Source organism: Pelophylax lessonae (assembly GCF_965119305.1).
Source record: "Pelophylax lessonae genome assembly, chromosome: 2".
Lineage (NCBI taxonomy): Eukaryota > Metazoa > Chordata > Amphibia > Anura > Ranidae > Pelophylax > Pelophylax lessonae.
Genome location: NC_138769.1, coordinates 305,971,244 through 305,993,129, shown reverse-complemented (window position 1 = coordinate 305,993,129; position 21,886 = coordinate 305,971,244). Strand labels below are relative to the sequence as shown.

Here is a 21,886-nt window from a genome sequence, read left to right as displayed (position 1 = left end):
CCTAAAAAAAATAGGATAGAATTACTTGCTTCTCTAAATTTGGAATTGATCAAAGATAGGATTATTGAAGTGCCATAAAAACAATGGTCACTCTGTGTTATCTGTCTCTAATATGCACAGTGAATAAAAAAAAAAGAAACATTTGTTAGTTCAGCCAAAGTCAACATATGTATTTAACTTTTAATATATTAATATTAATAATATATAATCTAATCATATTTTATTAGATTATATATTTTCTATTAAAGCAGTTCAGAACTTCTGTAGGTTTTCACTTTCCATAAATGTTTGTTTAGTTTTAAGAGATACCGAGCACAACCTCAAAGAAATATATGGTTGAGACCAAAACATCAGTAAGTTCCAAAACGGTATCCATCAAACATCAAAGGAGGGGGGAGTAAGTAAAGTGTAGAACAATAAGTATGCCAGATAACATGCTAATAGTACAGTGATGGTTTAGCAATGTATACAGAAATGTTTACTGAGCACCAATAACATGTTGGAGGACACTCAGAAGTTTGGTGCGGATGCTAGGTCCGCCATGCGAAGACCAAAGGAATATGTAAACAGGGACCTCCACAGCGGGAAAACATAGAAGAGTAGAAAGGGGAAAAAAGTAAAGGTTAGATAGACATCCAGGACACCCCAGCCATAGTCTTGGGTCCTATTGCATTGACGATGTCTATATTTTTACAAATTTCTCATGGGCGTCTAGGACAATGCAAGTGACCTTTTCGTTGATAATAAAAAAAAAAAAAGGCTAAGCAACAGTGGATTTCTGTAAAGGGTTTAAATTGTTGTTTTCAAGCTGTAGAGTTTTACTGATTTCTATGCAGTGTGTTCTCTCTTAATATGCAGTAACTATTGCAGAAGCTCCCAACCAGGAAGCAGGCAGCTTTTGTGTTCTCATTGGAGTGATTCTGCTCACTTCCTGTACTGGCGACCATATGAGGGCAAATCTCCCGAAATAGGAAGGGTATGGCAAAAATTCCAACTCTTCCCTATTCCTTACAAAACTTCCAAAAAAAAAGTGTGGAATAAGGTCTGGCTTTACACTTAGATAATTTTTTCTGATTTGCAATTCAGTATTGCAAATCTACATCTGAGAAAAGTACAAATTGTATTTCTGACACTGATATAGTTTTCAGTCTGAGAAAAAAGGTTTGTCTGAGAAAAAGATTTTAAAATGATTGTTTAAAACATTGATCACATTTGCTTTCCTGACACCAGAGTATACCCTTAAGTGGGTTTAAAGGTTTGTTTTTTTACCTTCATGCATAGAAAAAAATAATAAAAAATAGAAAACCTTCAGTGTTCAGCTCCCCCTTAGCCCCACCCCCAATAAAAACCTAAGCACGATCTCGATCCAGAGCCGAGGCTCTCCCAGGTCCCTCCCTCCTCATTGGCTGACTTGCAGGAGCCATTGGCTCCCGCTGCTGTCAATCACAGCTAGTGAGGCGGAAGCAGGGGTGAGCCCCGCTCTATGTGTCTTATGGACACAGAGAGCAGGGCTCGGGAGTAAACACACACATAGCAAGCAGCAGGGGAGAGGGGCCAGAGCGCCGGCAGGGGACCCAAGAAGAGGAGTATCAGGGCTACCATTGCACAAGTGCAAAGAATTGCCTTTACAAACACTTTAGTACTTACTGTATTATATTTTTTTATTTCTGCAAATAAGCATTATTTAATACAAAATATAATCTCATTACAGTATAGTTCACAGTGAAATACATATGTTAAATCCAGCTGAGCTACCAAATAAAGTCTTTTTATAACCATCAACTATTTTTATTTTTAATTCACCCTGCACAGATGAGTTCACAGACAGATAGCACAGAGTGACCACTCTCTTATGCTGCTTCATAATTTTGCCTCTGATAAATTCCAAATTCAGAGTTATGAGTAGTCACATCTTATCTTTTTTCCTGGTGACTGGTTAATTGGGGTGGCGGGGTTAATCTAAATTAAAACTTAAACTAATAGAGGTCAGTAAGGCAACAGAAACACCTGAGTAAAACAAATGAGGCTGCCAGCCGCAACTTTATCTTGGCTGGCTCCCAGGAGGCGATTGGCAGAGAATTAAAGTCGCTCTGGCGTTCTGTAAAGGTGAATAATGGGCGACACTTGTCAACACACAGCGTCTCCACAAATGTTCCAGATTGCAGGACTTCCGTGCCAACTGCTGCCATCCGTGCCGAGTGAATGAGAACAGGAGCAGTTGTCAACATCTGGCAGCACAGCAAGGAATGGGTGCAAGCCTGGGGAACCCTGCAGATTCTAAGTATGGTGCTTGGAGCTGTGGAGACTTTAATCACTTACCGCTCCTTGGCAGCAGGCAACAACAGCATATCCCAGCCTCGTTCATCACATGCAGACATCTGCTGAGCCGTAAGGCAGCTACGCATTAATTTCCCTTTCTTGCTTCCCATACCCCCCTGTCCTAACGTCCCCCCTCCCTTACAAACACACACACACATGCACGCCACTACCACCACCACCACCATTTTCCCCTTTGACCAACTCCTCCCTCTGCTCCATTCCCCGACAACGGTGTTTCTTCTGAGAGATGATCTGTAAAGATTACCACTTCAATGTGTGCCAGTAATTGTAGGGAAGAGAGGGCCCCCTGACAGACACAGTATAGCACCTGTTCAGCTGACCGGGTTAATTTCTTCTGCTGAGTGGGATTAGGCAGAGATTCAACTTGAAGCCCATTCAACAAAAAGGATGAAGAAAATTGCTTTTTGTTTTCTGTCACATCTTACATTAAAACAGAGTGTCTTTCCTTTATTTGCCTGGACACTAAGCTGGCAAAGAGTGTTCTATTTAGACACACCTTAACCAAAAGCAGTGCTTTGGGGTGTAAGAAGCTTTTTTTTTTTTTTTTGCTTTTTTTTTTTTCCTGGCCTGTGTGGGGGTTGATCTATTAGAAGATCATATATTTCAAGAGACGTTTGCTCTGTTACAGTCTGCGTTTGAACAGAGATGATGTCACAGGAGTGATGTACAGAATGTATATATTTTAATGCTGTTTGCCATTTTGTATATATGGTAAGACACTTTTATAGGAAAACACTGCATTCTAAGAATTCATACAATTCATTAAAAAAAAAAAAAATTAGGCACAACATAGTCCATTCAAATTAAACCTCTTCAGAAGTCTCAGCTGCTTTATTTGTGCTCTGTAGTCAAGTGGAGCTCTGCATATATTTCTAGTCTCTGCTGGCCATTTATGAGTTAAAAATCAGTTCACTTCGGTGTTCACACATCAGAGCTTAATGCTCAGCATGATTTACTCACACTTCCTAGTTAATTATTAGACATAGGGAGACATCATATATCACTCTCAAAAGAATATATCGAGTTTTGAGGGGAGATATTTCTGTTTTGACTAATAAATTCAGAGCATAAAACAGGATGATGAATGGAGCTCTAGGTAAGGATAGGGTGGTATTTTCCTCTTTAACACTAGCGGTGCTGAAATGTATACCTTCTATCTGCATACTTTGCTTAAAGCAGAATTTCAGATATATATAAGAAAACGCTAATTCCAGTTATGTAGTAACTAAATATTTTTAAATGTATTTTTGCATTGAATTTGCATAGATAAATAAATCTGCCTTGGGTTGGGCCCTCTGTAACCCTCTAAATGGCAGTACTCAGCCTGGGAAAGGAAGAGTCTGCACTCTGAGCCAATCAGGACTTTACAACTTTGTAGAGGACAGTCAGTCAACAGCATGAGCAGGATTACAGGAGGTGAGAGCGGAGTGATGAGCTCATCGATATGTTGCAAAAAATTCTGGATGAACCCTCTGCACACTACTATACACCATTTCTAGTAAACTTTGCAATAACAAATACAGGGATTTTTAGTTCACATACACTGCAATACATGCTTAAGCTGGCCAGTTGGCCAACAGCTGGCTCACATCTGTGCAGGTGGTGCGGCTCACGTTTGCATTGTCACATCAGCCAATTCAATTGAATGGGCTGCTGTACCTGCGTTTCCTGCGAGGTAAAAGTCCCTGAGCCTTTTTTAAAAAATGTGGGCGCATGGAACCACGTGGTGCCATGCGTTTTTATGCACCTGAAAACACATCACGTTTTCTAATGCTTGAAGGTGCCATTAAGAATAATTGGCACACTTGCACATCTGCAAAAGAGCAGCACGTTTTGGCTGCAGGTGCTGTACGCATGCAATTTACATGCAGTCCTGCACCTGCAACTGTTTGAACCTAGAATGTAACTTCACCTTTGCTGAGAAATACATTTACAGAATGCTCCAATATTATGAAGTAATATTTCAAAATGTTGCTACCAGTTTTTAATTGTAAACATTAAATTAAAAGTGTTAGACATTATACAGTATTTGTCCCTTACCTCTGTGCATGTGTTACATTACATTCATATTTCAGCACATGAGCAAAAATAGTAATGGACCTGCTGAAAATACTTTTTGGTGTTTGGAGCTCCCTGTAGGCCATTCAGTGTGCATATGGCTATAATATGGACAGATGAGTATTAGACTTTATTGCAAGGGGGGAGATGACTGATAACTAAATAAAAAAGTTATAATTTAAAGAGGCACTACCACTTTGCCCAGTTAGCACAATATCACAATGTTTGTGTTTAAAGCCTCTCTGACCCATAGATGAAATTGTGGGGTTGACCCCTTTACACAGATATTGGGCTCCATTCACAAAGCGGTATTGTTGCCCTATATAAAATGCGGTAAAATACTGCACAGCATTTTTCAAAAAGCTTTTTGACCTTCACAAAAAAAATGCTACTAATATTTTAATGAAGTCTTACCATATTTTTAGTAGTGAAAACATGCTATAATTTATTGCCTGGCACTGGCCGGCGTATTTAGTAACCTTAATAAATCTGCGTGAAGGAGTGAGCGACCGCCCACGTCCTTAACCACTAAACAAAAGGATGTCACCGGCTGTCTAAAAAAAATAAATAAATAAATAATTGGTGGCAATAAAAAAATTGGGAAAAAAAACAGCGTGGGGCCCCCCTCAAAACAGGTCAGGAAACCTGAACCATACCAGGCCACCGCAAAATCTATAACCGTACCCCATTCCATGAGACCTCTGTTTTTTGCAAATGACCCTAATGTGAAGGACCTCTTCTCTCTAATGGAGAAATCACTTTTAGCTTCAAGTGTTTGTAAAGCCAGTTGTTGTTGTTTTTTTTTTTGTTTTTGTTTTTTTTACAATAAATAGATAAGTGAGTGATAAAAAGGCGCTGGTAATCTTTTAAGTGTGACAATCTTAAATTTGTTAATCAGATAAAATTATTTGAAAAATGTGGTCTTATAAAAACCTACTAAAATTCATATAACTTAATATAAATACCAGTGGTACATACATGTAAAATATATAAAATCAATATTTAAAGTGCAAGTGATATACAAGCTGTGCAAAATAAATAAAGTGCTTCAGTGTGCAACCACGGATATATTAGATATCATAAATTAATGCACAATATATAAATTTAATAAAATAGTGACTTATATTTAAGTGCTTAAGTGCTTTTTAAAGTGCCTATAAATAGTTCACAGTCCAGGCCAATTCATGCAAGGAAAACTGGATATATTATTGCTTGGATCTTGAGTGCTTCGGTGATGGGGTGTGTCACTCTTTACTTCTTACCAAATTGAAGCAGGTCGCAAAGACCCCCAACGCCTGCGATCCCTTTATATAGGTGGATCAAACCTTACGAACTCCTCCTTATAAACAGAATATACTGCTCCTTTCTCCTACTTTTCCATTGTTTAATACTCATACGGGTGAAGGTAGAGCCCACATATAGGAAGACACATAAACAGCCAAAATAGTGTAATACTGTTGGTTTAATTCAGGTATAAATAATTACAACGATTTGCTCCTTACTTTTAGTTGTTCCCTCCTGGCACTGGGCAATTCGCATTGGCTGCTATGGGTAACAGGAAAAAACTCTGCGAGGATCTGCAGTACCCTCTCTTTAGTTCCTTCCCCCTTTCTAGCGTGCGGCGGTCGGCGTGCGTCCCAGCCTGCGCTCCAATGCTGTTACTCGCTATTTCCGGGTTTAGCAGAGACCACAATGCATTTCGCTATGCTTGCGTCATCAGGCAGTGGTGCATGGTTTGAACACTGTTTACATATGCGGTCGTGACCTACGTATGCATTCGTTTCTGCGTGCACGCACGAGGGGATGGGGGCTCTTTAAAAAAACTTTTTTACATTGCAGGGAATCACCAGCTGAAAAAAAAACTGAAGGATGCAGCTGCAGGCATCATTCAGACATCTCCACTTAAAATCCAGGCCCTCATATAACTACAGTCAGCAAGTGGTTAAATGAACCTATAGAATATGTTCCTTCTTTCAAAGACTGTTTTTGACAGAAAGTTTGAAACACTCTGAAAGGCTTCCTTTACTCTCACAGGCCCAGCTCTGCAACCAGCTATTGCTGCAATTTCTATTTGTCGAACTGCAGCTAATTGCACTAGGGCAGTGATGGCGAACCTTGACACCCCAGATGTTTTGGAACTATATATTCCATGATGCTGAACTACACTGCAGAGTGCATGAGCATCATGAGAAATGTAGTTCCAAAACATCTGGGGTGCCAAGGTTTGCCATCACTGCACTAGGTCATTAAACAACACCAGACGATCCTGTATTCCGGGACCATACCTTGGCAGAGCAATTAAAGCAGTTGCGTTCTGCCTTGCCCTTTTGTGGGGATACCCTAGAACAGGTTATATGTTGAATGGTGCTGATTTCTGTTCACATGCGCTGAATTCATCAAAGATGTCACAAGCCTAAACGTCCTTCCACACTGGAAGGTTCCAAAACTCTCTTCTTCAGGGGGATTCTACCTCCTCAAAACGCAGAAAACTTCAGCGCCCTCAACAGGCTTCAACACAAATGTTCATTCACAAATTTAAAGAGATGGTAAACATGCCATTCATGTATACTATCTCTTCAGTGCGCAGATTTTTAATGAATGGCTGCGAACAGCAGCTGACAGCTATTCATTAATCATTAGAGTCTAGGGTCCCTTCATAGTCATTGAAGCGACCATGAGCTTATAGCAGGAAAGAAAGCAGCTGACTTAAGGCTTACTGAGCCATTCTGTTCCGCTGTAAGACTTATGAAAGTGGTAGTGAAATGGTTAATAGCAGTGTATTGCCATCTAGGCTAATGAATCGATGGCACACCTAAAATGTTGATCCCCTTACAGCTGAATATATTGTACAGATGTGTTAGTGATATCAAATGAATGCCTTTAGTGTTATACTATAGTTGATTTTTTTTTTATTTTTTTTTTTAGATTTAATAAGAAAAAATAAACAATTCACTAAACAAACCAGAGTGGGATTGATTTATTAACTGCTTCCTGCCCGCGTCATTGTAAAATGTGATCTACTGTGACCAATCACAGAAGATCACATGACCATTGTAAACAATGAATGCCTTCCTTTCAATGCCCTGTGTAACGTGAGAATTACCTACCCCGTGAGAAAAACCTACCCCTCGTCACTTCCGGCCAGGAACAGCTGAGCAGCGCAGCAGTGCGCATGCTCACAGCTCCGGATACCTAATGGAAGAGCTGAGGATCAGACTAGTGCGCATGCGCACTAGTCTGAAACGATCTTGGTGTCCGTTAAAAAAACCTACCGACGCGGCGGTGACATAAAACAGCTGTGCTGCACTATGAGTCATCTCCGCTCCTGTCCCGGTCACTGCCCTGATCTTGGCTAGTAAATATAAAAGCGGCTGGCGGCTCCGTGATTTATCTATTCATACAGCCGCCGCCGCTTTTATATTTAGTAGCCGAGAGCAGGGAAGTGACAGGGACAGGAGCGGAGATGACTCATGGTGCAGCAGCTGTTTTAATGTAACTGCTCGCGTTACACAGACTGCCATGAACCGGAAGTGACGAGGGTAGGTTTATCTCACAGGTAGGTAATTCTCACGGAACACCTGCTATACAATTGTGTTGCTAGCTGTAATTAGTCACAGTGATCACATGGTACAGACAGGGCCAATTACAGCCCATTTGTACCCTGTGATTATGTGGCCAATCACAGCTAATCATAACAAAAGACAGTGTCTACACACTGTCATTCAGTAAAAATATTTGCTTATAGCAGTGAGATTTACTGTTAATGATCAGGATTTATTTATTTTTTTACATACTATACTTGCTTAACTCCCCAAAGTTGTACAGTGTTACTATGTCCCTGTCACTGACTTTTAGGAGCCTGTGTACAGTAGCTTGTCAGTCCCTCCCACCAGCAACGATCTCCCTGTATTGCATAGAGAACACAGAGACCTAGTGATAAAATCACTGGTCTCTAAAATAGGGTATGTAGTAAAACCAGAAAGGTTTTATTTTACCGTTAGCTTTTAGTGGGAAAATGAAACGGGGGGGCAAAATATAAGCAGAGTAAGTTTCAGCCTTAATCATACATGCACTCCGTTTATATACCAGATGCCCAATAATGAGAAGGGGTCTAACCTGTTTTGAAGTATAAGCAGTTATGGTATATGCTGAATTTAGGTAAATTCACCCGAAAAGGGTATCCATAACTGCTAGATTATTTTGATAAAGGTTATTAAATAGGCATTCAGTAAAATGCCCACCATATAAATGGGATAAATTCTGAGCTGGACCCACCCTGTTCTGTATAACAGATAAAAAAAGGATGAAACTGTTGTTCAACACAACTAGAACTGTTCAGTACCCTAATGACTCGGAGAGTAATATAAATGTGTAATAGAGGGGGAAGAAAAGGCTTACATTTTACAACCATAAATATTTTAATCATTTTATGCTATTTATTTTGCACACCCATGAGAGAATAGTTCTGTCCATAAAATATATTGCTGGGCACGGCCCTGTTCATTTCTGGTGGTCATGACCAGCACATTGAGCTTGTTTCTTATCTCTGGTATAATGCAATTAATTTTTGTGTCATGTTTGCTAGTGTGGCTGAATATAGAACAGTTTGCTTCGAAACACTGCATCGAGCCATTCCGTACATGTCCTCTGTCAGTACTGCATCCTAAGAAGTACAATTTAGAAATGTTAATTAAAAGCCAGCGGTAGAATTTTGTATAGTTGTTCCTGTTCCATGTTTGAAAAGAACATTCAGTTGTGGCTACTTTGTGAAAAGAAAAATCTACCTTTTTGTGCTTCTTCAATATAGCCAGTATTTCGTTATAGCGGTTATTCTACTTTTTATTTTCCTTCAAATTTGTGCTGTAAAATTCAGATTTCTTTAGTTCATTGATGGACACCTCCTTATCTTCTTGACAGTTGGGTTATGCTGCCCCCTACAGGAGTAGGACACTAGGCAGGAAGAAGCTTGACTACACCTATTCGACAGTCCCAGGGGGTATACCCCCACTTTTGGCTATAGGCATTCAGTTTTTTCTGCCTAATCAGGAGTAAGGACATAGTTCCTTGCTGGGATCTCTGGTCCTGGCAATTTTTTTCCTTTTGAATGGAAGTTTTTTTCCTATCTTTATTTTGTTCCTGTGGGAATCTACTATCAACTGCTGGACTGGGCAACGAACTGGATAATCTAGATCCAGAGGATCCCCCCAGTCTAGCCAGCACGCGCGCGCAGGCCTCAGCTCCGCGTTTGGTCGGCATAGCCCCACGTATTATCTGGCTGAAATGCTGGTCTGTGGATCAGACTTCTAAGAAGGCTTTAGCTGATCTCCCATTTGTGGGGGATCACCTGTCTGGAGCTTCTTTGGATGACCTAATTAAGGGCCTCACAGGGAGAAGAGTACTCTTCTTCTGCAGGCTTCCAAGGGCAAGGAGCCCTGTTGTAGACTGGGACCTTTCTTTTCGGCTCACGAGAGGCCTTTTCGTCCCTCAGGGTCTCAAGACAAGGGATCTAAGCCCTTCAGAGCCTCCACCAGATGTTTCAGAAGGACCTGGTCTGGCAAGTCACAAGCAGGCTCTTCCAGACCTGTGGACAAGGCTTCCTCTGCATAAAGGGGTGCCCTCACCCATATCTGTGGTGGGGGGACATCTTCGCTGGTTTCCAGATCCGTGGACCTCTCTGGTAAAAGATAAGTGGGTCCACAAAGTAATTCGGTCCAGCTACAAGATCGAGTTTCAGTCTTATCCTCCGGAAAGGTTCTTCCCTTCCAACCTACGCTTGTCCCCAGATCGCTTACAGGGCCTGTTTGTTCCAGTTCTGACTTCGGAACGTTTTCAGGGATTTTACTTAAACCTGTTCACAGTTACCAGGTAGGAAGGCAAGGTACGTCCAATTCTGAACCTCAAGGCACTAAACTGCTTCGTGCAGGTACAGACTTCCGAATGGAGCCCATTCGCACGGTAGTGGTGTCCCTACATCGGGGGATTTTCTTGCTTCTATCAACATCAAGGACGCCTACCTTCCCATTCCAATATGCGCCGGTCACCAGCGCTTTCTCTGCTTTGCCGTGGAGGAGGAGCATTATCAGTTTGTGGCATTACCCTTTTGGTCTCGCCTCCACTCCTCGGGTCTTCATGAAAGTGTTGGCCCAGATACTAGCATTGTTGCGTCAGCGTTGGATCGCAGTACTGGGGTACCTAGACGATCTTCTTCTGCGAGCAGAGTATCCGACTGCTCTGATAGACAACTTGGAGAATACTCTGCAAACTCTGCGGAAGTGTGGTTTAATTCCTAACCTTCAGAAGTCTGCTCTGGTTCCATCCACGAGACTGGACTATCTGGGTCTTGGTCTGTCTCTGGACTCTGCTTCAGCCAGAGTGTTTCTTCCTCTGGAAAATCTACAGAAATTGCAGAAGGTAATCAAGCTTCTGTTGTCCAGCAGATGGTCATCCCTCTGGGCTTACATACGGGTGCTGGCCCTGATGGTGTCTACCTTTTGAGGTGGTTCCGTTCCGGCACAGTTCCATATGAATTCCCTGCAAAGAGAGATTCTGACCAAATGGGACAAGACTCCGCAGTCTCTGGACAATCCGATCCGGCTGAGTCGGGGAATGAAGGAGTCCCTGATATGGTGGCTTCATTCTCCGGCGCTTTGGCTGGGCAAATCCATCCTCTTCTTGTATTGGACAGTGGTCACCACGGATGCCAGCCTGTCTGGCTGGGGAGGCGTCCTTGGCAAGCATTCTGCTCAGAGGGTCTGGACTCTTCCAGAGTCCATACTGCCGATCAATGTACTGGAACTCCGAGTGATCAGACTTTGTCTGAATCATTGGACAGTTCACCTTCAGGGGTGTCCGGTACGCATTCAATCAAACAATGCCATGGCCGTGGCCTATGTCAATCACCAAGAGGGCACAAGAAGTGCCCTGGCAGCCCAGGAGGTAGCCGATATTCTAAGGTGGGCAGAGTGATTCGTTCCAGCCCTCTCAGCTGTACACATTCCAGGGGTGAAAAATTGACAAGCGGATTATCTCAGCAGACAGGTGTTGGACCATGGGGAATGGATGCTTCATCCGGAGGTGTTTTATCAGCTGTATATCTGGTGGGATACTCCTAAGGTGGATCTGTTGGCCTCTCGCCTCAACAGGAAGGTACAGAGGTTTGTGGCACGGTCTCGGGCTCTTCTAGCCCAGTGTTTCTCAACTCCGGTCCTCAGGGCACACTAACAGGCCAGATTTTAAGTATTCCCTTGGGGGGATGCAGACTAGAATACTGCAATCATTGAGCAGCAAATTATATCACCTGTGATGTATTTCAGTTTTCTTGCAAACCTGGCCTGTTAGTGTGCCCTGGGGACTGCAGTTGACAAACACTGCTCTAGTCAACACCACAGACTTCTTAGTGGCTCCTTGGAGCCAGTATCATCTGATTTATGCTTTTCCCCCCTCTCAAACTTCTGTCAAGACTCCTGCGCAGGATTAAGGCAGAAGGGATTCCGGTCATTCTAGTGGCTCCAGACTGGCCTTGCTGGTCTGGGTACGCCGATCTGGTACAGCTGGTCACCGATGCTCCTTGGAGACTTCCTCTCAAGGAAGATCTGCTGTCCCAAGGACCATTATTCCATCCTGCGTTACAGTCGCTGGCTTGGCTTTTGAAAGCTAGGTGCTGAAGGATAGAGGTTTGTCTGAATCAGTGATTCCTACGCTGCTAAAGGCTAGAAAATGTACCTCCTAAGAAGATCTATCATCTTACTTGGAAGACGTACATTGTGTGGTGTGAGTCTCTTGGAGTTCATACTCTCTCCTTTTCGGTGGCTCAGATATTGGCTTTCCTCCAACGGGGGGTTGAGTAGCGCCTGGCCTTGAGTACCATCAAGGGCCGGGTTTTGGCCTTAGCGGTTTTATTTTAACACCCATTGGCCACAGATTCCCTGGTGCGCACCTTTATCCAGGGGGTTCGACACTTGACTCCTCCAGTCCGGTCTCTATTGCCGCCATGGGACCTCAATTTGGTGCTGTCTATTCTTCAGAAGCCTCCCTTTGAGAATCTTCTGGAGGTTCTCCTGCTTACATTGTCCCAGATGGTGGCCGTTTCGGTGGCTATTACTTACAGCACGCAGGGTGTTGGGGCTGGCAGCGTTGTCTTGTCGTTCACCTTATCTGGTGTCCACCGTTCCTTCCAAAGGTTGACTCTGATTTTCATTTGAATGAAGACATTGCGTTGACTTCTCTATGTCCCAGGCCTAAACATCCTAAAGAAAATTGCCTTGCATTCCTTGGATGTGGTTCTGGCAATCGGGGTGTACCTGGCAGCTATGGAGTCTTTTCAGAAGTCAGACTCACTATTTGTATTCACGGATGGACCTCGGAAATGGTTGGCTGCTTCTGCTGCGACCATTTCCAGATGGATCAGACAGACAGTGATTCAGGCCTATTCCATAAGGGGTCAGGTTCTTCCTTTTCCTGTTAAAGTGCACTCTACTCAGGTGCTTAGTTCCTCTTGGGCCTTCTGTCATCAGGCGTGCTTCAGGTTTGCAAGGCAGCCACCTGGTCGTCTGTGCACACTTTCACAAAGTTTTATAAGGTGGATGTGTTGGCATCTGTGAATGCTTCCTTTGGCCGCAAGGTTTCGCAGGCTGTTGTTTAGAGGACCTTGTCCTCTGAGTGTGTGTGTGTTTTTTTTAGGTGAGCTCCTTGTTACCTAGTTGGCTACGGTTTAGCTTTGGGAATTTTTTTTTTTTCCTACTGTTCCCACCCCTAATGTTTGACACTGCTTTGGGACGTCCCAGCTGTCAAGAGGATAAGGAGCTGTGTCAGTCAATGAACGAAAGAGAAAATGGGACTTTTGACTTACCGTAAAATCCATTTCTCTGATGTTCATTGACGGACACAGCACCCACCCCTCTGTGGAGTTGGTTTTCTTCTGACAGTGCTTATAACAAACCTGAATGCCTATGAGAGTAGGAGTATACCCCCTGGGACTGCCACATAGGCGTAGTCAAGCTTTTTTTCTGCCTAGTGTCCTACTACTGCAGGGGCAGCATAAACCAACTGTCAAGAAGATAAGGAGCTGTGTCCGTCAATGAACATCAGAGATTTTCCGGTAAGTCAACAATCCCATTTTCTTAAATTTTTGTGACATTATTCAGTTTTTTCATCCCAAAATATGTTTACACTCTTAATCTAGTATAATTCTTTTTTTATCATCAGAATTTTTTTTTTTTTTTAAGAGCGCAGTGAAATTACAAGGGGAAAAAGGATCTTAGCAAATTCTGTTTATAACTATTGCTGTACTGTTTTTTGTCTTAAATGGGCAGCCAATTTACCACACTACACCAAAAACTGAACATTTCTCTTTTTAGATTTGTTTAATATTATTTTGACACAACACACAGGTTGTTTTCCCATTTATTCAGTGATATTCCTAAGAATTATATTTTTCTTTGTGACCTATAGCAACACTTAAAGAACAATTCCAGTCAAAAAATGGTATAGCTTCTAATGGCGGAGCAGTTTAGCGGGACCTTTAAATATAACTAATTAATTTGGCTCATTAACAAAGCTTTTTTAAAAAGGTTTGTAGAGACTAATAAAGGCTAATGTAAGGGCTAATATACCTCTTCCAGGAAAAATGCTGTTCCAGGTTTCTTCAGTGCTGATACATAGGTAAAGGGCCTAGGGCCTTCTCTAAAGCTCCTTTTTTTTATCTGTTCCAAACCCATATTACTGGATTTACGTGAACAATGTAGGCTATGTGGGACTTTAAGTGAGACACCAGCAGGTAATGCCCAGCGTCTCCATCCCTGTATCAGAAAAAACAAAAGTTGAAAGGATTAAAAGAGGTGCATGGAAGCCAGCCAGCCCCCAGTCTGATGTACTCACCCTCCAGTCTGCCACCAACCAAGTAGACCTGTCTCATGATATAAATAAAGAACAGGGGTTTAGTTGACATGCATTTGCAAACACATGTGTAAGCTGCAGAGCCACTACACAGCACCCTGTGTTACCTGCATTCCTAACACTTTCTAATTTGAGTGTCTCCACAATGGAAGCACATGGCTGCTAATGGATGGATGGGAGACAGGTGGGAGGAAGGCAGCCCAAATCTCCCCCAACCTACCCCAATCCATGACTGGTCTAATATATAAAAACTCTAATAGCGATGTTGTAGCGATGGTACAAACTGAGAAGGACCAGTGGAGAAGCATATACCTCCATCCCCTTGGCGGATGCAGTTTAAAACACAGATTTGGACTTTATATGAGGCATTGGCCTGTAAAGCACAGTGCCTCCATCCCTAATTTCATAAAATATTTGGGACTTTACATGAGACAAGCAGGTCATGCTATTGGATTACTGGATTTACATCTCTCTCCTAATGTGGGTTTGTGAGCACATCTGTTCCAAAAATCATCAGTCCTCAAAACCTAACTCAGCTTTATGTACACAACTGAACTCTGTCAAAAACTGATACCAATACCAAACAACTAGCGGATTGGTCACAGATTTGGTCTAACATTTCCATATTCTCATTGATACTTACCTCACAGGAATCTACATATAGGTTTCTTACAAGATGATACTTGGTCCCCTTCAGAACAGCCAACCTTAACTGACCCTACTATAAAACTTGCTTCAGTGGTTCTAGGGGGATGGCATGCTTATATGGCTGTCCTGCTTTTTTGCAATCCATTTCTGGAAAAAAATTTACAGATATTCTTTATGCTACTCCACACCCGCAGGGCCCCCTGGCGTGCACTGTTGCATATTAATCTAGACCAGTTTGATCGATTCCAGCAAAATTGGTGGACTTTATATCACAGCTAAACAAACTATTGCTAATTCCTGTTATAACAAACTATTTTTTATGAAGAGCATGGCCTTGTGAGACTTTGTTTTGTATCTCATTACTCATGAAGAGTTTAAGCAAAGAATACAGTGCATTCATAAAGTATTCAGACCCCCTTCACTCTTTTTCAATGCCGCTATGTTGCAGCGTGATACTACAAATGTTTACATTCTTTTTTTTTTTCATTAATTTAGGATCAGTACCTCATAATGACAAGGTGACAGGGTTTTAGAAACGTTTGTGAATGTATTAAAAAAAAAAAAAATTAAATATTACAGGTACTTAAGTATTCAGACCCTTTACACAGTACTTTGTTGATGTACCTTTGGCAGCAATAACAGCCTCAGGTCTTTTTGGGTATGACGCGACCCACCTGGATTGGGGGATTTTCTGCTATTCTTTGCAAATTCTCTCAAGCTCAGTCAGGTTGGATGGGCATTTCAGGTCTCTCCAAGTCTCTCTAGAGATGTTCACTAGGGTTCAAGTCAGATATCTCTGTACTTGGCTCCATTCAGCTTTCCCTCAACCCTGACCAGTCTCCCAGTCCCTGCTGTTGAAAACAAAAAAACCCACAGCATGATGCTGCCACCACTATGCTTCACTGTTGGGATGGTATTGGGCAGGAGATAAGCGGTGCCTGATTTTCTTGAGATATAAGGTTTGGAATTGAGGCCAAACTGTTTAATCTTGGTTTCATCAGAACAGAGAATCTTCCTCACAGTCTGAGAGTTCTTCCGGTGCTTTTTTGCAAACTCCAAGTAGGCTTTCGTGTGTTTTTGCATGGAGGAGAGGCTTCCATCTAGCAACACTGACATAAAGCCCAGATTGAAGGTGGGTTGCTGTGATGGTTGTCTTTCTGGAACTTTGTCCCATCTCCACACAGGATCTCTGGAGCTTAGTCAGAGTGACCATTGGGTTCTTGGTCACCTCTCTTACGAAGTCCCTTTTCCCCCTGATTGCTCAGTTTGGATAGGCAACCAGCTCTTGGAAGAATCCTGGTTGTGCTAAACTTCTTACATTTGGGAATTATGGAGGCCCCTGTGCACTTTGGAATCTTCAGTGCAGCAGAAATTTTCTATAGCCTTTTTTTTACCTTGCAATAGTCCTGTCTCTGAGCTCTGCAGGCAGTTCCTTTGATCTCATGGCTTTTGCTCTGCTACAGTATGCATTGTTGGCTGTGAGACCTTTTATAGTGAGGTGTGTGCCTTTTTTAAATCATGTCTAGTCAATGTATGTATTTTACCACAGGTGGACCCCAATCAAGGTGTATAAACATCTCAGCAACAATCAAGAGAAATGGGAGGCACCTGAGCTAAATTTCAAGTGTTGTGGCAACGAGTCGAAATACTTATGCAATGTTTCAGCTTTTCCTTTTTCATACATTTGCAAACTTTTCTAAAATTCAGTTTTCACTTTGTCATTATAGGGGAACTGAGTGTAAAATATTTAGGAAAAAATGCATTTAAAAACTGTAGTATCAAGCCACAGCATAACAAACTGTAATGTACTGTAATGAAAAAAGCGAAGGAGGTCTGAATACTTTATGAATGCACTGTAGATAGGTTCCAGATAAATGAGCAACTATCCCGTACACTATCAGATTCAAGTTTAGACACCCTAGATTCCCAGTAACCTCAGATCACAGGCCCTCTAGGAGGCAGTGTATGCCGACCACCTGCGATCGCTCCCCATGGAGACAGAACAGAAGGGTAACAAGGCAGACCGCTGTTCTGTCAGAGATGAACACAGGTATCCTGTGTTCCTCCTATTTAGAAACACAGGTCTCTGTGTTTATCCAGTGAGGCGATCCCCCATACAGTTAGAAAGCACTCCCTAGGAGCACACTTAACCCTTTGATTGCCCCTGGTGTTAACCCCTTCCCTGTCAGTGTCATTCGTATAAAAACAGTGCATCATTTTAGCACTGATTACTAGTAATGTCACTGGTCCCCTCAAAAGTGTCAGGTGTCCAATCTGTCCGCCACAATGTCGCAGTCCCTCTAAAAATCGCTATTATTATATATATCTATCCCTTAGTTTGTAGAAGCAATAACTTTTGCGCAAACCAATCAATATACACTTATTGGGATTTTTTTTTTTTTTAACCAAAAATATGTGGCAGAATAGATATTGGCCTCAATTAAAGAAAAAAATTAGATTTTTAAAATATTTTTTATTGGGAATGTTTTAGAGCCGGTTCACACTGGGGCGAATTGTCAGGCGACTTGGTCGCCTGACAAGTCGCCGTGGGTCGCCTGCCATAGATTAGCACAGGACCCGTTCTAATAGGAGCGACACAAGAAAAAGGGCCCTGTACTACTTTGGGGCGACCTGGAGCGACCTGCATTCACTTCAATGATATGAAGTCCGTGCATGTCGCTCCGAGGTCGCGGTGCGCGCTGTGCACCGCGACTTCACAGGTCGCCCCGGCAAGTCGGGTCGCATGTATGTGAACCGGCTCTTATAGCCGAAAGTAAAAATATTATTTAGTTTTTTTCAGCATTGTCGCTCTTTTTTGTTTATAGCACAAAAAATAAAACTGCAGAGGTAATCAAATACCACCAAACTAAAGCTCTATTTGTGGGGAAAAAAAGGACATCAATTTTATTTGGGTACAGCATTGCACGACCACGCAATTGTCAGTTAAAGTAACGCAGTGCCGTATCACAAAAAATGGCCAGGTCATTAAGAGGGTAAAACCTTCCGGTGCTTAAGTGGTTAAAGTCTGGGTTATCATCAACCAGGGTCATTCCTGAGATCTGATAGTTGGCGATTGAGATGCATTTCAATTTACGTACAAGCCGTAGGGTAGTTCTTATTTACAGTTGGGTTTAGGCTGTATAAGAATATTATTAGGGAGCCGTGGTAGGACTAGACTCTCCTTTTTTTTTTTGGCAGTCTGTTTGACGAAGCAAGTGCAATGTTCTATTTGTATCAAAAGAACAGCTAAGAGGCTGCATTAAAGTTAGGAAAGATGTCTGCAATGGAGCCTTGGAGAGAATTGTTTGTTTGCACAGTAAAAGCAGAGTTTTACTTTAAAGTGGCTTGGAGTGCAGACCTGTTTACATTTCAAATTACAATCTAGTGATCGAATGTTTTTCATTTCGGACCACCACTCTTACTGTGCTGAATTTCAGCAGTTCCAAAACAAAAAAAAAAAAAAACCTAACTTCTACTTTTCATAATATAGGGCCTGCTAATCTGTAGGTTGTATTTAATAGTCCTAGAACTGCAAGAAATGACTGCTGTATTCCAGGCATATTAGCAGAACCATATGTTGTTAACAACCTTATACATTACAATCTTTTACAGTTGCTGCGGGAGCTGATAGAGCGCAAGACGAGTTCTGTGGACCCCAATGACCAAGTAGCCATGGGCAGGTAAGTGTGAGGTATTAACATCTGACTCTGTGTCTGACGCTAGCTTCCTTGTCTTCTCGAATGAGAGGGGAAATGTAGGACAGTACAGAGGTCAAGTACAATTACATGAGCCATAAAGACTGGATAAAACTATTCTTCTTGACATTAATCATGGTCGGTAATGTTTTCCAGTGATGTCACAGCCATTATTTCTTAGGAGAAATTTCATTAGGCCAACATTACACGTGCAATAACTTATTTCAGTGCCCCTCTTCCTACTATTTCACGCTGTGCAGTAAAGGGATACATAGGCATGTCCCCATTCTATTGTGTAGATGTTTTTTTTTTAATCTTCATGGTAGGCTATATATTTTGAGTGTGCTTACAAATTTTCATACAGAAAGGAATGTGAATCAAAGATAAAGAAGCTGATAAAGAAGAATTTGCATATTTGGTGCTTTTTAGCCATTGAAATGAAAGTTGGAGAGTAGCACTGAAGGCTACCCTCCCCTAACCTTTACAAGAACAAAAAGGTGTCATTCTAGATTTCGCATAAAGGGGTATCCACAGATGAAATCTGGTTGTGCAACTTGACCTTGCCGTTTAATTTAGATTTAAAAGTCCTTTGCGGATAAACTGGCTAAATAATGAGTGAATGTTCCAGTAAAAAAATGTACATAGCCTACTCAAATGGAGTTGATAAATCTTAGTAGTGTGTTGCTGTCTTAGATACCACAACAAGTTAAGCATTCTATAGCGTAAGTGGTATCTTTTTGTTGTTTGATTAAAAATTTTAAACTTGCTAGTTTTTAAGAAGACTCGGATGTCTTCAGCAGGCATGGTATAATACATTAAGTAAATATACAAATTGTCCCCACATTTTATAATTCTCACTCATTCAAGTGTTTTTCTAGAAAGACATCAATAGCCTTGAAAATGTTCATCAAAAGCATCAATTCCCACACTGAGGCAAACCTGCAAAACCTATCAGCCTATCAAAATCATAATGGGTTTTCCATTTTAACCTGCTGTGCTATATCAGTTAAAATATGTATTGGTAATAATGTTTGGTTCACATGTTAAAGCAGCTTTTAGAACCTCCTGCCCTTTTCCAGGGCAGGTAGTAATACCCTTTATTGATTAACCATTGATCATCTCCATAATTATTATTTAACTCTCTAGCTTCAACTCTACTGCTAAATCTCTATGGACGAAATTAAATTATTCGTGAATCAGACACTGCTTCCTAGTTGCAAGGTTTTTTTTTTGTTGTTTTTTTTTTTTTTTTTGTTTTTAGCATGAATTATTTATCTTACTGTAACACATCAAATGCAGTAGGTGAAATATCCTATTCTTTTGAATTTTTAACCTCTTGCTTATATAGCAAATGTATCAAAAACCTTTTTTGCTTTGTGTGATATGTGACTTTTATTTTAAATAACATGTTTATTTAAAAACATGTATAGATTATTGCTAAGAACAGTTTTGTACTATAGTGATTTGCAGTTAATGCTGAAGTGAGCTGGCATCGAAAGGAAGTGGCTGAAAAAGGGTGGAGGGGATAAACAGCACTGAGATGCAATAAAAAAAAAATAATAAAAAGGTGAAAACTGAAAAAAAAAAAAAAAAGACATGGCAACTGTTTGATAACCAGTACTTTCTAAAATGTTATCTGGTTAAGGTTTAGATCAGCGTTAAAATGTGTCAAGTTTTAATGTACACAGTTTATTGTGAAGTCATCGAAATTATGAATGGTTCCACCTAAAGGATTCATTGATGCAAATAAAATTACCTTTTTTGTAATACATTTGCATCAATTTCCAACCTGCAGTTTGGGAGTCAAAATAAGTTCTAGCTTTGGATTTTCCACAAGTTTACGTTAAGAATTGTCACTGCTTTGTACACATGTAAACATAAATGATATTCCTCACAGTTATACATATGAAACGCCAGTTTCATAGGGAATCTTAGAAGCTGCACAATGACTAGGATTTGTGTTTAATACATGCACCATTAAATGAAAAAGACTTAAAAGAAAAATTTAAGGTGGTAGGCACCCTGCACCATCTAGTTAAAAGTGTTAACTGGATTTCCGGGGGTCTGCTGGATATTGAAAATATACTGTATGTGCAAAAAAAATATATAGTTTAATTTGGTAAGTGGTAATTGGAGATTGTTCTCCCATTCACTAGGAAAATAGAGGGCAGAGGAGCCAGGGGGCCTCAACAGAGTGAGACAGGTAGCAGACCGAGCATGTCCCAAGGGAGTTAATAGGATTTATTGTTGCTTCCTTAGTGACCCTAAGAAATGCCTAAGTTGCATGGCCTGCCAAATTTGTAGAGTGGGAATAAACATTTTGTGAATATCCAAAAGAGCCAACAGTGTTCCCCTCTGTATGAAATATCAGAGCCTGACTTTGTGTGCTGATATAAAGAGCTTAAATCAGTGGTTGCAGATCCTGGGATTAAAGTCCGGGTTACCAACAACCAGGGTCCTTCCTGAGATTTTATAGTTGGCAATCAAGATGCATTTCAATTTACGTACAATCTGTAGGGACTTTCTTATAAACAGATGGTTTTAGGCTGTAAAGGAATGTTATTAGGGAGCCACAGTAAGGGCTCTTTCACATGGTCCGCCTCAGTAGGTGGGTCCATGCTGCTCAGCTGGGATCGATCCGCCGATCCCCGCTGAGCCGGCAGATGACAGCTCCGTCTCCGCTTGCAGTGCGGAGAGGGAGGTGTCACAGCCCCCGCTGCTCTCTATGGGGAATCGGATGAGAGCGGACCGCCTGTCCGCTCTCATCCGATCCGATCACCAGGACGGATGGAAAATAGGGTTTCCATCCGTCCAGATTTTACAGACAGGATCGGATGCGGATGGCATCGGGTGTCAGCGGACATGTCACCGCTGACATCCGCTGCTCCATAGGGCTAAATGGGCATCCAATCAGATCCGCCTAAAAAATTGACAGGCGGATCTGATCGGAACACCCGTGTGAAAGAGCCCTAAGAGCTAGGCCCTCCTTTTTTTTGGCAGTCTGAGGAAGTAAGTGCGATGTTTTATTTATATCAAAAGAACAGGTAGGAGACTGCATTGTTAGCGAAGACACTTGCAAAAGAATCTTGGGGAAAATTGTTTGTTATACAATAAAAGCGGAGATTCACATAAAATTGGCTTGGAGTGCAGACCTGAAATATAACCCTAGTTTTATCAGTTGCACTAATTTCTAAACAAGGTTTCCAGAGTCGGTAGCACAAGTCTAGAATGTTAACCATATGGTCTTATCT

The 21,886-nt window shown here is 41.6% G+C and overlaps 1 protein-coding gene across 2 annotated transcripts in view; it reads left to right on the top strand.

The window, feature by feature from the left end:
* Positions 1-21,886, top strand: part of AATF (apoptosis antagonizing transcription factor) — a 252,007-nt gene that overhangs the window by 124,365 nt on the left and 105,756 nt on the right. For both annotated transcript variants that reach the window (XM_082244714.1, XM_082244715.1), the window contains exon 9: positions 18,553-18,620. In XM_082244714.1, the coding sequence (XP_082100840.1) occupies positions 18,553-18,620 (68 nt within the window). The remainder of the gene's footprint in view (positions 1-18,552; positions 18,621-21,886) is intronic.